At 41.9% G+C, this 19,142-nt stretch overlaps 2 protein-coding genes across 7 annotated transcripts in view; one reads left to right on the top strand and one right to left on the bottom strand.

The window, feature by feature from the left end:
- frem1a (Fras1 related extracellular matrix 1a) overlaps positions 1-9,426 on the bottom strand; it is a 29,597-nt gene extending 20,171 nt beyond the window's left edge. For 3 of the 6 annotated variants that reach the window (XR_008756381.1, XM_055900505.1, XM_055900506.1), the window contains exons 1-2: positions 9,308-9,426; positions 9,183-9,223 (exon numbers count right to left, since the gene is read on the bottom strand). The gene's annotated coding sequence lies outside the window, so the exon portion shown is untranslated. The remainder of the gene's footprint in view (positions 1-9,182; positions 9,224-9,307) is intronic. The other 3 variants (XM_055900502.1, XM_055900504.1, XM_055900503.1) reach the window with 3 other exon arrangements.
- Positions 9,427-14,435: 5,009 nt separating this feature from the next.
- LOC129835407 (bone morphogenetic protein 4) lies at positions 14,436-18,789 on the top strand. Its single transcript, XM_055901046.1, has 5 exons — positions 14,436-14,443; positions 14,897-15,162; positions 15,473-16,130; positions 16,898-16,984; positions 18,509-18,789. The coding sequence occupies exons 1-5, from the start codon at positions 14,436-14,438 to the stop codon at positions 18,639-18,641; spliced, it is 1,152 nt and encodes a 383-aa protein (XP_055757021.1). The 3' UTR covers positions 18,642-18,789.
- The last annotated feature ends 353 nt before the right edge of the window (positions 18,790-19,142 follow it).

Genomic DNA, 19,142 nt, shown 5'->3' on the forward strand with positions numbered 1-19,142 from the left:
TGTCAGAGATTCTCCAGCTGGAATATTGTCAGGGAGTCCTTCAAGAAAGCCAACACACTTCCTGAGAAAGAGCTTTCTGTACCTGTGGTACTCAGGATAATGTCTACCGTTTCTTCTCTGTTTAGAGTTTGAACAGAGCCAAATAAATAATGACAATGAAATGTAAGGATGAGGTCCTCTTACAAGTAGTACCACTTTGTGGAATCAACTTGGCAACAAAAGCCCTGTTGGTAAGATCATATAAGATGACAGTGTCTCTGTAATACACTCATGGATTAGAAGAATTAAAATAATTAGCTGGATAAGCCTTGACCTCTCCCTGACCTCAAAACATCTGGATAGTGTCTCCAACACAATTACCCAACATGCTCTGGCAGTGAGAATTTTAGAACACAACCTGACTGCATTTCTTTGGTTCATAGGATGAGGGGCCGGATACTTTCAGAACTGCTGTATTTCTCCATAAACATGGGCTAACAACCCTGCACGGAATACATTATAATGGTGCTAATAATGCATTTATGATTGAGAGACATATTTTCCCATCTTCCCTTCGGATAACCAATTGTTGTGGACTGGCACTTTAGCTGACCACAGGAATCCCTGCCAAGGACTAGTTCTTAGGGTAGCTCTTGTAGCCTGGTAGTGTCAGGAGGGTGAGTGTTCAGTCTGGTTTAACCAGGCTAGTGACTCAGCACGTCCATCTGAAGATGAGGTGATAACATGAAATATACCCTCTCTGAGCCTAGGAACTTCACAAGCTTTGAACTAGGGTCTGGCTGAGAGAGACCTGTCTCATCTGTCATCATTGAACACACGGCTAAACAAGGTTCATTTCCCTGACTAGCAGTATAATGAACTGCTACTGCTGTGATAGATAGTTGCTGTCACATTCTCGCTCTCTCTCACACACAAGTGCACACACATATCCGGAAAAAGTCACTCATTGTCTTTAGGACTTAAGTTTGTGCATGTGGAAGCGGGCATGCCATTTCCAATTTAATTTACTAAAAACAAAAACGCAAATGAGCAAAGCCACAAATTATTAATTTGAATACCGGTGTGCTGCAATTCAAGAGTCATTCTTGCGAGTGATGTTGATTTAACACAGGTGTCATATTGCACTGATTGCGCTGACTCACTTTGACCTCTTATGCGGCCTCTCATTGTCTGCTCTGACGAAGGTGGCTTTAAGAAGAGTTTAGCTCTGGGATTAAGCTAAGCTACAACTGGCGTACAGTTGAAAGTCTAAATATATAAATAATGACTTATCAAACTCAAATATCAAAGCAAACCGGATTTCCCCTTAGTAAATCATCTTTATTAAGAAAACAAAGAGGAAGTAGTGAAAAGCCCTGGGGGAAGTGAACAGTAAATCCAATCATCATAACGAGCCAGGGGTCGGATTTCTTCTGTCTCTCTTCCTGAGTTTGGAAGCGGTCCTGCAGTCACAGACATGCCTTTGTTTGCTCATTCCTTTTCAGTCATTTTTACTCCCTCCTCCTGTAGGATGACTCCTTCCCTCCCTCCCTCCTTCCCTCCCTTCATACAGTGCATTCGGAAAGTATTCAGACCCCTTCCCTTTTTCCACATTTTGTTACTTTAAGCATTATTTAAAAATAATAATAATTGTATTCCCCTCATCAATCTACACACAATACCCCATAATGACAAAGCACATTTTTTCTCTCACATTTATTAAAAATAAAAAACAGAAAAGGTTGGAAAAAACGCAAAATACCAGTCCCAAGGTCAACAGTGAAGAGGCGACTCCGGGGTGCTGGCCTTCTAGGCAGAGTTGCAAAGAAAAAGCCATATCTCAGACTGGCCAATAAAAATAAAAGATTAAGATGGGCAAAAGAACACACCTAGAAGGCCAGCATCCCGGAGTCGCCTCTTCACTGTTGACGTTGAGACTGGTGTTTTGCGGGTACTATTTAATAAAGCTGCCAGTTGAGACACTCTAATGTACTTGTCCTCTTGCTCAGTTGTGCACTGGGGCCTCCCACTCCTCTTTCTATTCTGGTTAGAGACAGTTTGCGCTGTTCTGTGAAGGGAGTAGTACACAGCATTGTACGAGATCTTCTGTTTGTTGGCAATTTCTCGCAAGGAATAGCCTTCATTTCTCAGAACAAGAATAGACTGACGAGTTTCAGAAGAAAGTGCTTTGTTTCTAGTCATTTTGAGCCTGTAATCGAACCCACAAATGCTGAAACTCCAGATACTCAACTAGTCTAAAGAAGACCAGTTTTATTGCTTCTTTAATCAGACAACAGTTTTCAACTGTGCTAATATAATTGCAAAAGGGTTTTCTAATGATCAATTAGCCTTTTAAAATGATAAACTTGGATTAGCTAACACAACGTGCCATTGGAACACAGGAGTGATGGTTGTTGATAATGGGCCTTTGTACGCCTATCTAGATATTTCATAAAAAATCAGCCATTTCCAGCTACAATAGTCATTTACAACATTAAGAATGTCTACACTGTAATCTGATCAATTTGATGTTATTTTAATGGACAACAAATGTGCTTTTCTTTTTAAAACAAGGACACTTCTAAGTGACCCAAAACTTTTGAACGGTGGTGTATGCAAATAAGATATTTCAAAAACCTGTTCTTGCTTTGTCATTATGGGGTATTGTGTGTAGATTGATGAGGGAAAAAAATATTTAATACATTTTAGAATAAGGCTGTGACGTAACAAAATGTGGAAAATGTCAAGGGGTCTGAATACTTCCCGAATGCACTGTATATGCAATCCAGTACCACGCATCTCCAAAAGCTCTGCTTTCAAATGCGGTCTGTCCTCTGCAGCCATAAACACACTTGCTAAGTCCAGACGATTTATCGGTCTATGTCTCAAAATAGAACGTGACCCTGAAAGACAGGGGATAGGAGAAAAATTTGACAACCAACATTATGCATATGATTTTTCAACAGTGACTACCAGGAGTCGTGTGGAAGAAGCCCTTTTGCCACCCATGCAACTGGCACATGACTGACTTGGCTGTCTCTCCAGGGCATGTTGATGATGACTGACCTGAGGTTCTCGAACACTCTAACCACTAACTCACTGATCTAAACCACACATACACACTCACACACACTGCCAAATACAAATGGCTGATCTGATGAGGGGCCTTTAAGACTATGTGCAAAGCATTATGGGACGGTATGAGATGGACTGAGGCCTAGGCCTGTGGGGAGACATCAGAAGCCCCCTTAAGCAGATTTCTGATGGTCTAGTTTTAACTTTGTTGCTTTCCCATCATAGAACTTAATCTCAGAGCATGAAACATTAGTCTATTTTAACCATATTCGGTTAGGAGTGATTTAGACCGTTACCTGAGTAGGGATGCCCAACGGCATAATAAATACTGCTAGGTGAACATCTGGGTGTGTTTGTAACAATGGAAAATCACTCGGCCTCCATGGACAATTGAGAGAGTTGAAATATTGGCCATTCACGTAAGTGTTTCTGAAACATGCATGATACCTAGAAACATAATAATGTGAGAGGATATGGGTGAAAAAGTTCCCCTATAGTTTTAATATAAATTGTTTAATATGTCTGGATTTTTGGCTAATGGTATCAAGCTTTCCACTCGTCAACACCCGACTCATATTCCTTACATAATGCACTACTTTTGACCAGAGCTCTATGGGTCAAAAGTTGTGTACTATATGGGGAATAGGGTGCTATTCAGAATGCTGCCCTGGTGCTCACAGTCACCACATCATGAATCAATTGGGTTCCTCTGCTCTGGATGATTTCCTTGAAGGTGCAACTGCAGTCCTTCCTTACTACAGTAATAATGTATGACTTGAGACCAGGGGAGTTCAGTAGGTCATACCGTAGCAAAATTGATTTCCAACCGAAAGCAAAAATGTGCATTCTTAATGGACAAATTCAAGTTGTACCTCCCCAATTCAAAATATTTCAAAACATTTTCTCCCTTCTAAACATGACCTAGGAAAGAATGACTGTTTTAGCTCTGCACTTTGTAATGTTCAGATCTAAGACTGCTCTTACATTACCAACCACTTCCAAGCACAGTACAATACCTTTGCAATACGCCATTCAAAGCATGACTGACATGTGCAAGTGTTGCAGCCTTTCATTTTACAATGTAAAGGCGGCTGTGTTTTGTAGTTAACACCCGCCATTTTAATTCCAACCCTGGTGACTGTGTTCTTTTCTTTTCCCTGCTCTCCCCTTCTGGAGACCTTGGAACTTGGCCTTAGCCTGAAGGCAAGTGCCAGTTGGTGGTAATGACAGTATTTCCCGATGCAACCTGCTTATTTCCAGATGCTCCTTGGTGCGTTAGCTGTTAGCACATGGGCAAAGTGTTCTGCTGCCTGGGGCTACAGCACACTGGTCCACCTCCCAGCCCAACCCAGGACAGCCACGGCTTGCCCTCCAATCTTTTTTATTTATTTTTTTATTTTACCGTTATTTTACCAGGTAAGTTGACTGAGAACACGTTCTCATTTGCAGCAACGACCTGGGGAATAGTTACAGGGGAGAGGAGGGGGATGAATGAGCCAATTGCAAACTGGGGATTATTATCTGCAGCCTTCTTGGTGCCAGAGCTAATAAGAATTAGTGCCAGGGCCAACTCAAAGGGCTATTTACTGTGCTGATGAGGATGGATCTGTCTTGGTCTGGTCCCGGATATGTTTGTGCAGTAGGAGTTGGCAAGATACTATAGCACAAACAGATTTGGGACCCAAACTAATTTTTCAAGTTGGCACCAAGGCTAAGGAACTATATATCACATGTTAGGGTAATGCCTTTGAAACTGTGAGAAACTCAGTTTCCTGGAGGCGTGCACTTTCCCTGCGTGCATTGGCTTTTGTCAGAGCTCAATCTATAAGCAATTAAAAGACCCAGTTTGCTTCGTAAAAAAAGGGCCTCAACTCGAAACGGTCGGACCAAGAAGTCAGATTCCTCAGATGTTCCCTAAGGGCCATTTCCTGTGTCCTGTAAGGGGAGCCTCTCCAATACTGGGTGGTATTCATTAGGGCATGCAACAGAAAACATTGAAAAACATTTTGTAATGTAAACGGAAATGAGCGCTTCTTATTGGACAACCCCTCACTGTTTTTTAGACCATTTTCTTCTATTTGGTGCCTAATGAATATGGCCCGGTTGTCCAAGGAGATTCCTAACAGGGAAAGGATTAGGCTCTATTTGTAAAGGGGGAAAGGGACAAATTAAGGCACAGCTTAACACCAGGGACCTTTCCCATCACTAACCGCCCACTCCAACCATCTGCCCCAGCCCCTATATTCTGCATCCCCACAAAGAGAGGCTCCCGGCAGGGTAAACATCACACCCTGGGCCTGGGTTTTGTTCATTCGGCACTAAACGGAAGAAAAGTGACAAACGGGGAGGGACTACTGTGCTAATTTCCATTTTCCATTGCAAAACGTTTAAAAACATGAAATGTTTTCCGTTGTGTGATCTAATGAACACAGCCCTGGTAAAGCTCTGACAATCAGAGCTATGTGAGATTAGGGAGGACTTATTTTCACTGCATTGATAATGGTGTGAAATATCACCTGTTATGTGCCGAGAATAGTGCTTGTGTGTTTACATGCTGATGGGAGCGAGACAGTGGTGGATTAGGTGCTATCTCTCTGAGACAGTTTGATCTACTCTCTTTACTCTGGACTTTGGTCTTCTCTCAACATTCACATAGCCAACATCTTTATGTCGAGACCTGGCATCCCCCTCACTTACATATTAACACACAAATCACCAGCTGGAATGTGCAGTTAAGACAATCTTGCTCACTTCGCTAGCTTGTTTCTGCTCACTGGGTCAGTGAAGCAGTGCTCACTGATACTTCTGTAGGTTAAAGCCAAAGAAGAGCTTATTCACCTGACTTTCACTACTGTAAGTCCGTCCAGTGAACCCAAATATATGTGACACCAAACCAAACAGACCAATAATGCCAATGGTATTTTCTAAACAACAGACCAACTCAAAAGGATTCAGTGGATAATAAAGGGATAAATATAGTATTGTGTGTTCAAGTGCTTTCCCCCACTGGGCAAAAACTGGTTGAATCAATGTTGTTTCCACATCATTTCAACTAAAAATATCTATGCGATGACATTGACTCAACGTGGAAAACTGATTGGATTTACAAAAAGTCATCAATGTAAGGGGATTTAGCCTTTTTTTTCACCCAACTTTTAACCTAAATCCAATGACAGGGTGACATTTTTGGTTGATTTCGTGTTGAATTCACAACTCAACCAAACGTAAATCGAAACTAGACGTTGAACTGACGTCTGCGCCCAGTGGATTGAGGCTTTACAAAAAAAACGAAGAGACACCAGTCTGAAGTAAGCTTCTCACACATTTCTGACACTGTTTACCCCTCAAAACTCATTGAACATGATCTTACCAGCAGCGTAAACCACTGGCATTGTACTGAGAGCAAGACGCGACACGTTTTCACCAACCCTGACTCTGATTATAAGGTTAACCTCGGTTGGAGGCATTCACAGGGAGGTTTGGAGCATGTTCAATGCACCAGTGTTGAAAGGAGCCTGTGTGGGCTAAGAAAAACACACAATAATGGAGTGGAATGGCTTTTTGTTGGCGTCAGTCACACAGAAATGCATTTGTCAAACTTCTAACTGCAGTACAACTCCAACTGGGTCTGTGACCCTCTTAACCAACTGAAGCATGCAGCTTTTTTCCCCCTGTTCTTTGTTTGTGATTATAGTTTGAGGAAGGAGCTTGACAGCTATGGTGGATGCTTCACTTGCAGCTCAGTTGGAATCTGTTGTGTTTTTACAGTGGGAAGTTATCTAAAAAGCAGTCGCACAACGGTGAAATAATGGAGGCCTAATACAAGTCAGTCAATTACGGTTGAAGACAGTTAAATAATTGAATTGTTGGGACAGAAAAATAGCCCAGGAGCTTGGATAAAAATGTTATCCTTTACCAACCAGAATGAAAACACATGTCCATGAGTCTGTTTAAGACATACAGGTGTGTGTCTGCAAAGCATCAGATCCAGGATGGCCCTGGACCTGGCCCCTAAGAGTTGAACTTCGCTGTCCCCCAGGAGTGTGATGCAATCCCTCTGTCATCACCTCAAGCTCACAGCTCTCTATGCCCGTCATAGCACAGCCCAGACATCTGCTCTGTGTCAGTCCAACGTAAGGTCTCAAAATTAGATTGTCTTTTTCCCCAACTGAAACTGAAGTACGACCTGGCATCGGTTCATGTGTGTCTGCTTTCATCAATGAAACTGGTATTCATTCTGAAATAAACTGTGATTTTATCCAGTACTGTTTTGCAGGAGGCTGGATATGGGACAGGGTTATTCCCAAGCAGAACTGTACCAGGCCAGTTAGAAGTCATTAGACCTGGGAATGGACATTGATTTGTGAAATGAGGTCTGTAAGGTCGTGATGAGAATTGTCCCATGCTTTTTTATTTGTACATTGGGGAGGAGACTGTTTTACTCATATTTGTGCTTGTGTGTGCATCTGTCTGTGTTTACATGATTGTGTGAGTTGAATTGTGTCATGTGATACTTGGACTGGTCATGTGATCCTACGACTGACATATCCCAGAGCATACTAGTTGGGTGGCCTGTGCCCTCCTGAATGCTCACTGACGCAACACAGTTCCGGTACCTGATTGGTGGGGGGTCAGATTGGGAGGACACAGGACAGCATACCAGGCCTGACTGTAAAATCAGGATTCGTATTGAGGAGAGGGGCTGCATGATATGGGTTGTGAGGCAAACGTTTAGGTGGAATGTCTGTAGCTACAGTATGTTTATTTCAATCTAGAGGAATCTCGTCATTGTCAAACGGAATCGTACTATCAAATAGATCCCTTACTGGTTTAGTATAAGACCAAGCTGTATTTACTAAATCTTTAGAATCAGGCGTCCGAACTCCGGAGAATCAATCTCGCCAAGATCAAAGTCATCACCACTGTACCTCTTCAAAGACAAGTTGACACAAACTATCACTTCCGTGGCCAGTTCTCAGTGTTCAACTGAGTGTATAATTTGGGTCTTGCAGAGATGGGAATGTAGCGCTTCCCTTTGACAAGCGGGTCTTCTCCACAGCTGGGAATGCCTGGTGATCAGCTGCCTCCGCTCAACAGCCAAGCGCCACTGCACTGCGTCTCATCTCCGTAATGACAGGCTCCTGAGCAGCCAGCAATTTCCAAAGAAAGAGGAGTCAGAGGGAGAGAGAGAGAGAGAGAGAGAAAGAGAGAGAGTAGAGAGAGCGAGAGAGAGAAAAGGATTCCTGTATTTGGCAGCCTGCCAGGCAGCATATTCGTCCAACAGCCAAGTTGTGATGTGTCCCAGACTTCTTATGACAAGAGAGAGGAGTTTACTAAGTCCCAGTCTATGAGATTGATACAAAGGGAGGAAATGTAGGAGTGATGTGTCTTCATATATTTGACTTCAAAAACAGAACGGAAACAAAACTGCCAACGCGTTTCATTAAAATGCTTCAGGATATTTTTTGAGTGTCTTTGAACATTTGCAATATAATTACTGAGCTCAGTCAAGATGACTCGCGTAAGTGGTCGGTGACGAACTCCTGGAAAAGTGACACGCAAAACATACTTAACAGTCAAATTTCAAGCTCACTGTATTGTAAAGAACGTGAAGGTCATACAGTGTACTACTGCTGAAGACTCACAGCCGTCTCTCTGTCTTAACTAGGGCACACAATAACATGTCTGAAGAGGACCATGCAGTAAGAGAACCGCATGAAAGACTTGAGTCCAACAACTAATGCCCAAGCCTAGACTCATGTACTGACTTTAGGTTTGCACAACCACTTTGTTGTGATATTTGTTGTTGCTTTAAGAGGCAGCTTTCTCACGAAAACAACACATTCTTTTAGAAAGGTTTGAGTGTGTTTTTTAGAAGTGTGTGTGTGTGTGGGGGGGGGGCTCATTCCTGATCTCCTGGTAGCTTGAAGTACCATCATACATACCATCCTTCATTTACACAACCGATTAGAGACCGGCTTGATAACAAATCCAGTGGACCAACCTTGTTTGTTTTATACAACTTGCCCTTCCCTTTATTTTCCTGAAATGTTCCCCACTATAAAAACATTAAATGACAAGCCAGACCACTACAGATCACAACTTTGTCTTTTAGTAAGAAAACTCACATCTCATCAACTTTTCGGAACTCCTCCACATACTGATTGCCCTAAGGGGACAAATACAAATAAAGCTGTATTGACTGCCAACCAATAAAGCCAACAGCAAGACAGACTGACTGACATGCCCTTACCTTATTAGTTCACAGCTCCTTCTCCCTCTCTTTCCCACCAGGAGCTCCCTCTGTTCATGCACTCCTCTCTGCTTCCCACAGCAACTGTCTAATTGACAGAGAACCTTGCTCACTCCTAAATGTCAATCCACACCCCACGAAGAGAGAGAGAAAAAGGAGAGAGGAAGGAGGGAGGGAAAAGAAGCCTGTGCGTGTGTGCGTGCGTGCGTTCGGGGGGGGGGGTTGAGAAGAAGAAGGCTGACCAAAAAGGGAAGAGACCAAACAGAGCGGAAAGAACCAAAGACAAACACTGAGAGCTCAGATCAAAGGGTTCCTCTAAGTGCTCCTAGTGCTGTGTGCTTGAACCAAGACCTTTGTCATTATATACTAGGAGTGGGCTGCGAGAGAATAATATTTTACATCTGATTATCACCACACACACACACAAAAAGACAGGCAAGAAAAACATCTTCTGAGCAAATTTTGTAGTTTATCTACTAAGATCTTTGTAATTATATACTGGGAGTGGAGCTGAGGTGGACTAATATTTCAGATCTGATTATGACCACACAAAAAACAAGCTGGGAAAACATCTTCTGAGTATATTTTTCTAGTTTATCTGTGTTTGTGTTGCTCCCATTCCCTCTTTCACTACCCCCGTAAGTTTATTTTCGTGGCCTTTCGTAATTATAGAACAATGATAACATCTGGAAGTACGAAACAACACCCCCAATCTTTTAAAAGCTTGCTTTGCAGGTTGGCTAACCTACTCCTAACCTTTTTTATTTTTTATTTTTTTATTTCACCTTTATTTACCTATGCACAGATGCCGCCTGAGAATGTGTTCCTTACAGGGAAAACACTTGGGCTGTTTGGAAAGCTTTTTCTGAACCACTGTCTTGTTCGCCCATACAGATAGATGAGCAAACAACTACAGTTCTTCCTCACTACAGTAATAATGTATGACTTGAGACCAGGTGAGTTCAATAGGCCTTACCATAGCAAAAATTATTTTCAACCAAAAACAATGTTCTTAATGGACAAGTTCAGGTTGTAGCTCCCAATTCAAAATGTTTCAAAATGTTTTCTCCCTACTAAACAACAACAACAAATGTGATGATGTTGAATCAACATAAGGGAATTTGGTATTTTTGTCACCCAACTTTTAAACTAAATCCAAACCTTTGTGAAAAAATATTGCAGTTAGAGTGCAGTATAACTGCAGTTATTCTGCAATTACTGCATTCAAAATACCACAGGGGACTGCAGGTAATGCAGTTTCAAAACTGCAATCTTTTTTTGTAAGGGATGACATGGTGACATCTTTGGTTGATTTCACATTGAATTCACGTTAGTTTACATTGACAATGTAAATCAAAACTATACAGTACCAGTCAAAAGTTTGGACACACCTACTCATTCAAGGGTTTTTCTTTATTTTGACTATTTTCTACATTGTAGAATCATAGTGAACACATCAAAACTATGAAATAACACACATGAAATCATGTAGAAACCAAAGAAGTGTTTAACAAATCAAATATATTCTATATTTGAGATTCTTCAAAGTAGCCACCCTTTGCCTTGATGACAGCTTTGCACAATCTTGGCATTCACTCAACCAGCTTCACCTGGAATGCTTTTCCAACAGTCTTGAAGGAGTTCCCACATTTGCTGAGCACTTGTTGGCTGCTTTTCCTTCAGTCTGCGGTCCAACTCATCCCAAACCATCTCAATTGGGTTGAGGTCAGGTGATTGTGGAGGCCAGGTCATCTGATGTAGCACTCAATCACTCTCCTTGGTCAAATAGCCCTTACACAGCCTGGAGGTGTGTTGGGTCATTGTCCTGTTGAAAAGCAATTGATAGTCCCACTAAGCGCAAACCAGATGGGATGGCGTATCGCTGCAGAATGCTGTGGTACCCATGCTGGTTAAGTGTACCTTGAATTCTAACAGTATCACCAGCAAAGCACCCCCACACCCTCACACCTCCTCCTCCATGCTTTACGGTGGAAACCACACTTGCGGATATCATCTGTTCACCTACTCTGCGTCTCAGAAAGACACGGCGGTTTGAACCAAAAATCTCAAATTTGGACTCATCAGACCAAAGGATAGATTTCCACCGGTCTAATGTCCATTGCTCGTGTTTCTTGGGCCAAGCAAGTCTCTTCTTATTATTGGTGTCCTTTAGTAGTGGTTTCTTTGCAGCAATTCGACCACGAAGACCTGATTCACGCAGTCTCCTCTGAACAGTTAATGTTGAGATGTGTCTGTTACTTGAACTTATTTGGGCTGCAATCTGAGGTGCAGTTAACTCTAATGAAGTTATCCTCTGCAGCAAAGGTAACTCTGGGTCTTCCTTGCCTGTGGCGGTTCTCATGAGAGCCAGTTTCATCATAGCGCTTGATGGTTTTTGCGACGGTATTGGAAGAAACTTTCAAAGTTCTTGAAATGTTCCGTATTGAATGACCTTCATGTCTTAAAGTAATGATGGACTGTCGATTAATTTCGCTTAGTTGAGTTGTCCTTGCCAAAATATGGATTTGGTCTTTTACCAAATAGGGCTATCTTCTATATACCAACCCTACCTTGTCACAACACAACACAACTGATTGGCTCAAACGCATTAAGAAGGAAAATAAATCCACAAATTAACTTTTAACAAGGCACACCTGTTAAATTAAATGCATTCCAGTTGACTACCGCATGAAGCTGGTTGAGAGAATGCCAAGAGTGTGCAAAGCTGTCAACAAGACAAAGGGCGGCTATTTGAAGAATGTCAAATATAAAATAAATTTTGATTTGTTTAATACTTTTTTGTTACTACATGATTCCATATGTGTTATTTAATAGTTTTGATGTCTTCACTATTATTCTACAATGTAGAAAATAGTCAAAATAAAGAAAAACCCTTGAATGAGTAGGTGTGTCTAAACTTTTGACTGGTACTGTACATTGAAATGACATCTGTGACCAGTGGATAAGCCAATATCAGGGTGAGCGCTAAAGTGCGGTGATTGTAATGATTTTCACCGAAAATGTACAACTACGGCATTAACGTCTACATTTTTGTGAAACAATGAAATACTTTGATCAAAATTGAAGGATTCTGAACACTCTCCCTAGTCCCAACTATCTCGGGAGTTTGAAATCACTTTCTAGCCCACAACCCTCACTCCAAGCTAAGCATCCATCAATGCACTTCGTCACAGTGACACCCAACTTCACCAAAGCCTAGTTTGGAATAACCTTTCACCTGTGTGTCAGATATTAACCAAACACTGTGTAATCTACTGTTCACCATATCCCCCACTCTGACCCTCACCATGATTTAACCCATATAGAAATATAATTGACAAAGGATATTAAATATTTATTATACTTTACATCCTATATTCAATCGCACTATTTCTTTTACCCCAATTTTCAATCTTGTCTCATCACTGCAACGGGCTCGGCGAGGCGAAGGTGGAGTCATGCGTCCTCCGAAACATGACCCGCCTAACCGTGCTCCTTAGCAAATGCCAGCCGCACCAACGTGTAGGAGGAAACACCGTTCATCTGGCAACCGGGGTCATTCAGCAGGCACCCAGCCCACCACAAGGAGTCACTAGAGCACAATGAGCCAAGTAAAGCCCCACCAGCTGAACCCTCCCCTAACCCGGATGACGCTGTGCAAATTGTGGCACAGCCCGGGAATGAACCCAGGTCTATAGTAACACCTCTACCACTGCGATGCAGTGCCTTAGACCGCTGCGCCACTCTGGAGGCCCAGTCGCACTTTTTCTATGTCTAACCACTTTTTCTCTGTCTAACCTCTTATACACTCTTATATAAAAAAGGTGCTATCTAGAACCTAAAAGGTTATTTTTGGTTCCAGGTAGAACCCTTTCCATAAAGGGTTCTACATGGAACCAAAAATAGTTCTACCTACAACCAAAAATGGTTCTCCTGTGTGGACAGCCGAAGAACCCTTTTGGAACCCTTTTTTCTAAGAGTGTATTATTCCATATAACATGAGCTCTAACTTTTCAAAAATTCTTCCTAGAAACTGTAACAGAAAATCTGTTACGTGTATCCGGAAGTTTAGAACTGAATAAAATAGAAGACAAATCTAAAAGGAGATATGCGCCAAAACAGTTATTTAGCTAGCTCAGTCCCTGAGAAACTGTTTGTTGCTCTCTGAGGCCCATTAAGACGTGCAGTTTGTGTAAGATGTACATAAGTGGAACCAGCTTTAACTCCTGATGCTGACATATACACATAGATGAGTGCACACGCACACACTCCCACATGCATGCACATACACACACAGGGTATTAACAGATAGCCTTTCCGCCCCGCCTGGCAACACCCACCTCCAGAGCACTGAGGCACCAAATTAATCCTTCATCAGCCAGTTAATATAAAACAGATTAGTGATTTGTTAGCAAGCTGGTACTAAAGCTTTTTATTAACTTCTTTAGGAAGTTTTAGTTGGCACCCCCCAAAAAATATATGTTTCTACCACAGATTTGGGGGGTTTAGATAAAAAAAAGAATAATGGTAGTCGTAAGGGTTGAATCATTACATAGAACATGTTTGTCTGTCTGTAAGGTTAGAGCATCCCTACAGCCATGGAGCACAGCTGCATCTTTGAATTAAATTAAGGTTCAGGGAACCTTGATGATTTCCTTCTGTCAGGCTGAGTCCAGTGAATTAGCTCCCTCTATTGACACTTTTATTTAATGACAAACGTAAGGTAAAATAAGTAATGAGTGTAATGTGTTACTTTTGGAAATGCATTAACTGATTGATTGGGTAGTCTGTTCGTAAAAATGTGATTTGGTTAGACTCCTTACGGGCCCCAACGAGGGCCTCGATTGCCTGTCCAACTGTAAAGTATTTTCTAATGTTTAATAAAAAAAACATGCATCTTCTTCAAACAGGTTTTGTTCTCACGGTTGTTATCTTTTGTGTAAACATTTAAAACATCAATTGAGGCATCGCATGTAAAGTGCTTGTTGACCCTTACAATAATGCCTTGTCTTTTCTGTGGAACGCTCCCACAGTTTTTAGGGTGGACTAAAACTATATTCTGGTTAGGATATCTGACAATTTATGCAACCCATTCTACTGCAAAAAATAATTCGGTCTCTAGAATAAAATGATATGGTATCCAAAATTTGATCATACTTTTAAATCAGCAGCAACTGAAATTGCAGTCCTTTTTAATTCCAAAACCAAACGGGGGAACAATGTTGTATTCAGCCCCCATTGCAGAAACAGTCACTATAATGATGCTTGTCAAATGGAGTGTGACATTCCAGAGGTTCTCTGTGTGATCCCTAATTGCTTTCACAGAGTTCTGACGGTTCCTGGAGTTCTAACAACCCAATTAGTGAGTGACCCGCCTTTCGGTCCTTTCTGTCCTTCTGGGGCATGAGATTGAGGCTTGACCGTTTCTCACCATTCTTTGATCAGACAAGAGGACGATAAGACACAGGCTCATCCCCAAAGTCTGTTTGTGAAGTTGGATTTGTTTTTTTTCGAAGGTTCAAAATTGCCTTTTAGGTGGATTAGCCTACCACTGAATCCAAGGTTTGATTGTTGAGTTTCCTGTTTGAGGTGCTTACATGCCATGCTGTTCCTTCTCCTGTTGAATTGTGCCTGGGGCTTATTGCTCACAGATGATCTGGAAGGTGCCATCGAGGAGAATAAGGAGCTGGGCAAAGCCATTCTGGAGATGCTGCACATCAATAAGCTGTCTGCACCCCATGTGGCCAAACCACACCCCTACATGAGACAGGTCTATCAGCTTCTGGACACACAGGAGGCCCGAGACTTGGGAAGCTCTGATGGAACACTGGTGCAGAGTTTCCGGAGTGTTCCGGGTAGGAGCCTAACTTGAAACCGTTATACCGTAAATAAGATATTTTCCTGACATTGATTGGTCCTCATATGGAATTTGAACAATATGTTTAATGTCTTATTAGCTAGTGAAATTCCTGTTAGTCCTGAAAACAATTCTAGCTTGCAGTTAGCTAATATCAGCTTTATTATACCATAGATGTTCAAGGAAAGTTGTGTATGTGATGTTATTCATTGATGCCTGTGTTTTGTGTGTTCTGTGCTGTGGGACAACTTTGGATGCAATCAACTAGATTGATTAACATTGTCTCTCTTTGTGTTCCTTGGACCAAGCAGGCCCACTGCATGCCCCTGCAGGATGGATCTGGTTCAACGTCTCCCACCTGAAGCCTTCTATGGCCGTGGCTGAGCTCGTCCTGCTCCGCAAGACCCTCCACCCCGACCCCCTCAGTGTCACGGTGGCCCTGCACAGCCTGACCCGGGGGGCGAGTGGCCTAAGCGTGAGCCCTCCCCTCGAGGAGAGGATCCTGACCCTGGATCAGCTACCCCCGTCTGGCTATGATGTGTTCGATGTGTCCCCCTTCATGTTCTCCTCCATGCCTCTGGACGTGGTGGGCTTCCAGCTGCGCTACACAGACGAGAGTGGGAGCCTGGTGCTTCATGAGGCCCTGACCCAGAGCCTCTACTGCCTGGGGGGCGGCTCCCTCAGCGAGCCCCTGCTGGTGGTGTACCGGGCTAGGCCGCTTCACCCCCAGACGACGGCTGCCACCAATGGGTTCCGGCCTGAGCGGAGACAGCGCCAGCACTGCAGCACGAGGAGCCATGAGAGGAGGAGCCTCTTCCTGGCCAAACGAAATGGCTACAAGCGCCGCCGCTTTGATGCTAACTCTGACCCACAGTGTCGGCTCTATCACCGCTATGTTGACTTCAACAAGGGCGATCTGGCAAACTGGATCCTACAGCCGTCAGGGTTCAATGCTACCTTCTGCAGGTGGGAACGTCACACAAACATACATTGACCTCCAAAAGTATAGGGACAAATTCACTTATATGTTTATTAAAGTAATAAAAGGTAAAATATTTGGTTCCTTATTCCTGGTAGACAGTGACTACCTGTGACTCTAGCCTGTGACTCTCCACATTTGTTGGATTCATTTGCTGTTTGTTTTGGTTGTGTTTCAGATTATTTTGTGCCCAATAGAAATGAATGGTAAATAATGTATTGTGTCATTTTGAAGTCCTGGAGTACTGTAAATAACAACAGAATATGCTTATTAACTCTTCTACATTAATGTGGCTGCTACCATGATTACAAATAATTCAGAATGAATCGTGAATAATGATGAGTGAGAAAATGACAGAAGCACAAATATCATACTACACTTTGTACTACTTTAATACACGTAAGTGAATTTGTCCCAATACTTTTGGTCTCCTAAAATGGGGGACTATGTACAAAAAGTGCTGTAGTTTCTAAACGGTTCAACCAATATGGATGAAAATACCCTCAAATTAAATTGGACAGTCTGCACTTTAACCTCATAGTCATTGTATCATTTTAAATCCAAAGTGCTGGAGCCAAAATAATAACAAATTGTGTCACGGTCCCAATACTTTTGGAGCTCACTGTAAATTATGACTTAACTACCCAAGCTATGATGTCATTGCAGTCAGTTTTGCCCGCTGACTGGGTAGTGAAGTGATCATCCAATACATAACCTTTGATGTATTTATAATCAGAGCGTTATCCCATTTCAGAGGTACCTGCCACATTGGGAATTCAGAAGTGTCCATAGAAGGATTTAGACCAAGGAAAATATCACCTGAGGAGAGATCAGTAAATAGGTATGTGTTGAGAACTCGATATCCAGTATGCACTATAGATACTGTAGTAGCCTTTGTGTAGCTATTTGTAGACAATACTGCCCTACAAAGGCAAAACACAGTAACTACACTTTCAGTCAAAATGTTGTTAAGACTGAAATGAGGCTTTGTAGTATCTGTTTATTCTTGTGACAGTGTCCTGGTTCAATTATGTTCTGTTTCAAAGAAAATGGAGTTTGAAATTTGCAGTAACTACAAAATCTAAGGAAAAACCAAGGAAAACAGCAGTAACGGAAGTTACTGCACTTTTACTTTGTTTCACCATGTTTTGACTGCAGTTACCCGCTCTGCCATGCAAAGACAAAGAGCAGTAAACACGTAAACAGTGAAACTGAAAAAAATGGCTTTAAAGTTATTTGCTGTCCAGACAAATACAATATATTGTAGGTAGATAAGTGATAATGCACTGGGGCGGCAGGGTAGCCTAGTGGTTAGAGCGTTGGTTAGAGCGTTGGGCTAGTAACTGAAAGGTTGCAAGTTCAAATCCCCGAGCTGACAAGGTACAAATCTGTCGTTCTGCCCCTGAACAAGGCAGTTAACCCACTGTTCCTAGGCTGTCATTGAAAATAAGAGTTTGTTCTTAACTGACTTGCCTAGTTAAATAAAAAAAAGTTAAATGTAAGTTGCTCTGGATAAGATGACTCTGCTAAATTATGTAAATGTATCATCTTATTAGGAAGTCATTTTTATGCATACCAACCATGACCTATGACCCATACATGAAATAAATGACCATACAAAGTCAAACAGAAAGACAACAATTAAATTGGATAAACACATTTAGATTGTAGATATATATATTTTTTAAATATAAATGTTCCGTGTGATGAAATAGTCCTTACCTCATGGCTAAAAAATGCTTGTGGGTTACCACAACAACATTCAATACATGAAAACACAACTACACAACACCATTAAGTATAGTTGGAATGTAGTTGGAACTCTCAAGCTGTTTCCATCAAACAGAAAAACAACAGAGTTGAATAAACACATTTAGATTGTAGATATTGCACTTTGCCTTTGCATGACCCATATAGTTGTTTAAGGTCAAATCAGTGGTCATGGTTGATCTGCATAAAAATTACTTCACAATAACATGATACATCAGTGCATTACCACTTATCTACCTACAACATAAGTGACTGGCTAGCAAAAAAACTTTCAAGCAATTTTTCTGTTTCACTGTTGGCGTAATTACTGTGTTTGGCCTTTGTAGAGCAGAATAGACATCCACTTTGTATAGTTTCATATCCATTAGGACAATATTATTCTGCAGGATTGTTGTAATTAGGGTTGCAAAATTCTGGTAACTTTACCAAAATTCCCAGGTTTTCCAGAAAATCCCGGATGGAGGATCCCTGATTTCCTGCTTATTCTCTCCTGATTCTGGGAGTCTTCCAACCGGGATTTCTGTTTCAGGAATTTTGCGACCCTACAACTACAATTCCTGCAGAATATGTCATATTTCGTTTCCTTCAATTTCAGCTCCAACTGTGTTCCACTGGAGCTGTCATCTCTCACGGTGATGTATAGGAGTGAAACGGATGACGTCATAATCCAGAAGTTTAGAGATGCAAGGGCAGAGAGCTGCACATGCCAGCGACAGGCTAAGCATTGAAACCAGCTCCCACGTACAGTATTTACCCATCCTAGCCACTGGAGGGCGAAATTGCTTATTGAATCTGAAGTAGGATGCCTGCTAGCAGACCGGCTAGTAGACCTGGGAGAAAAGGATTAGGGTCATTTTATGTTTTGAGAAATCTATGAACGAGTGTTGATAGACGGTATGTTCTGGTGTGGTGGGTGAATAAAAAATACACTTGAAAAATGTCCTCCTGTTTACTACATGTGTTACAACTCAAGAGCTTTTAGTCCATCCAATACAAGCATTAGAATAAAGAATCAATTGAATACATTACACAAACAGGCTTTTTGTTATAAGACTTGTCGTTTGGAAGTGCAGCAAAACAGTTTTTTTTTTACAACTGTATACTATATTATAGGCTAATTTACATATTGTACCTATCTGATCCTTTCAGATCTACAATGGTGCTTGTAGGGTTAGGGGCTCGGCGCGGGTTGGGGTTGATTCGGAATTTAGCCTTTCCTCCCATAGGGC

This window comes from Salvelinus fontinalis, chromosome 36 (genome assembly GCF_029448725.1).
Source record: "Salvelinus fontinalis isolate EN_2023a chromosome 36, ASM2944872v1, whole genome shotgun sequence".
Classification (NCBI taxonomy): domain Eukaryota; kingdom Metazoa; phylum Chordata; class Actinopteri; order Salmoniformes; family Salmonidae; genus Salvelinus; species Salvelinus fontinalis.

Coding starts and splice junctions, on each gene's coding strand:
- LOC129835407 (XM_055901046.1), top strand. Junction 15,163..15,472: donor GAGTTTCCGGAGTGTTCCGG/GTAGGAGCCTAA, acceptor CCTTGGACCAAG/CAGGCCCACTGCATGCCCCT. Junction 16,131..16,897: donor TTCAATGCTACCTTCTGCAG/GTGGGAACGTCA, acceptor ATCCCATTTCAG/AGGTACCTGCCACATTGGGA.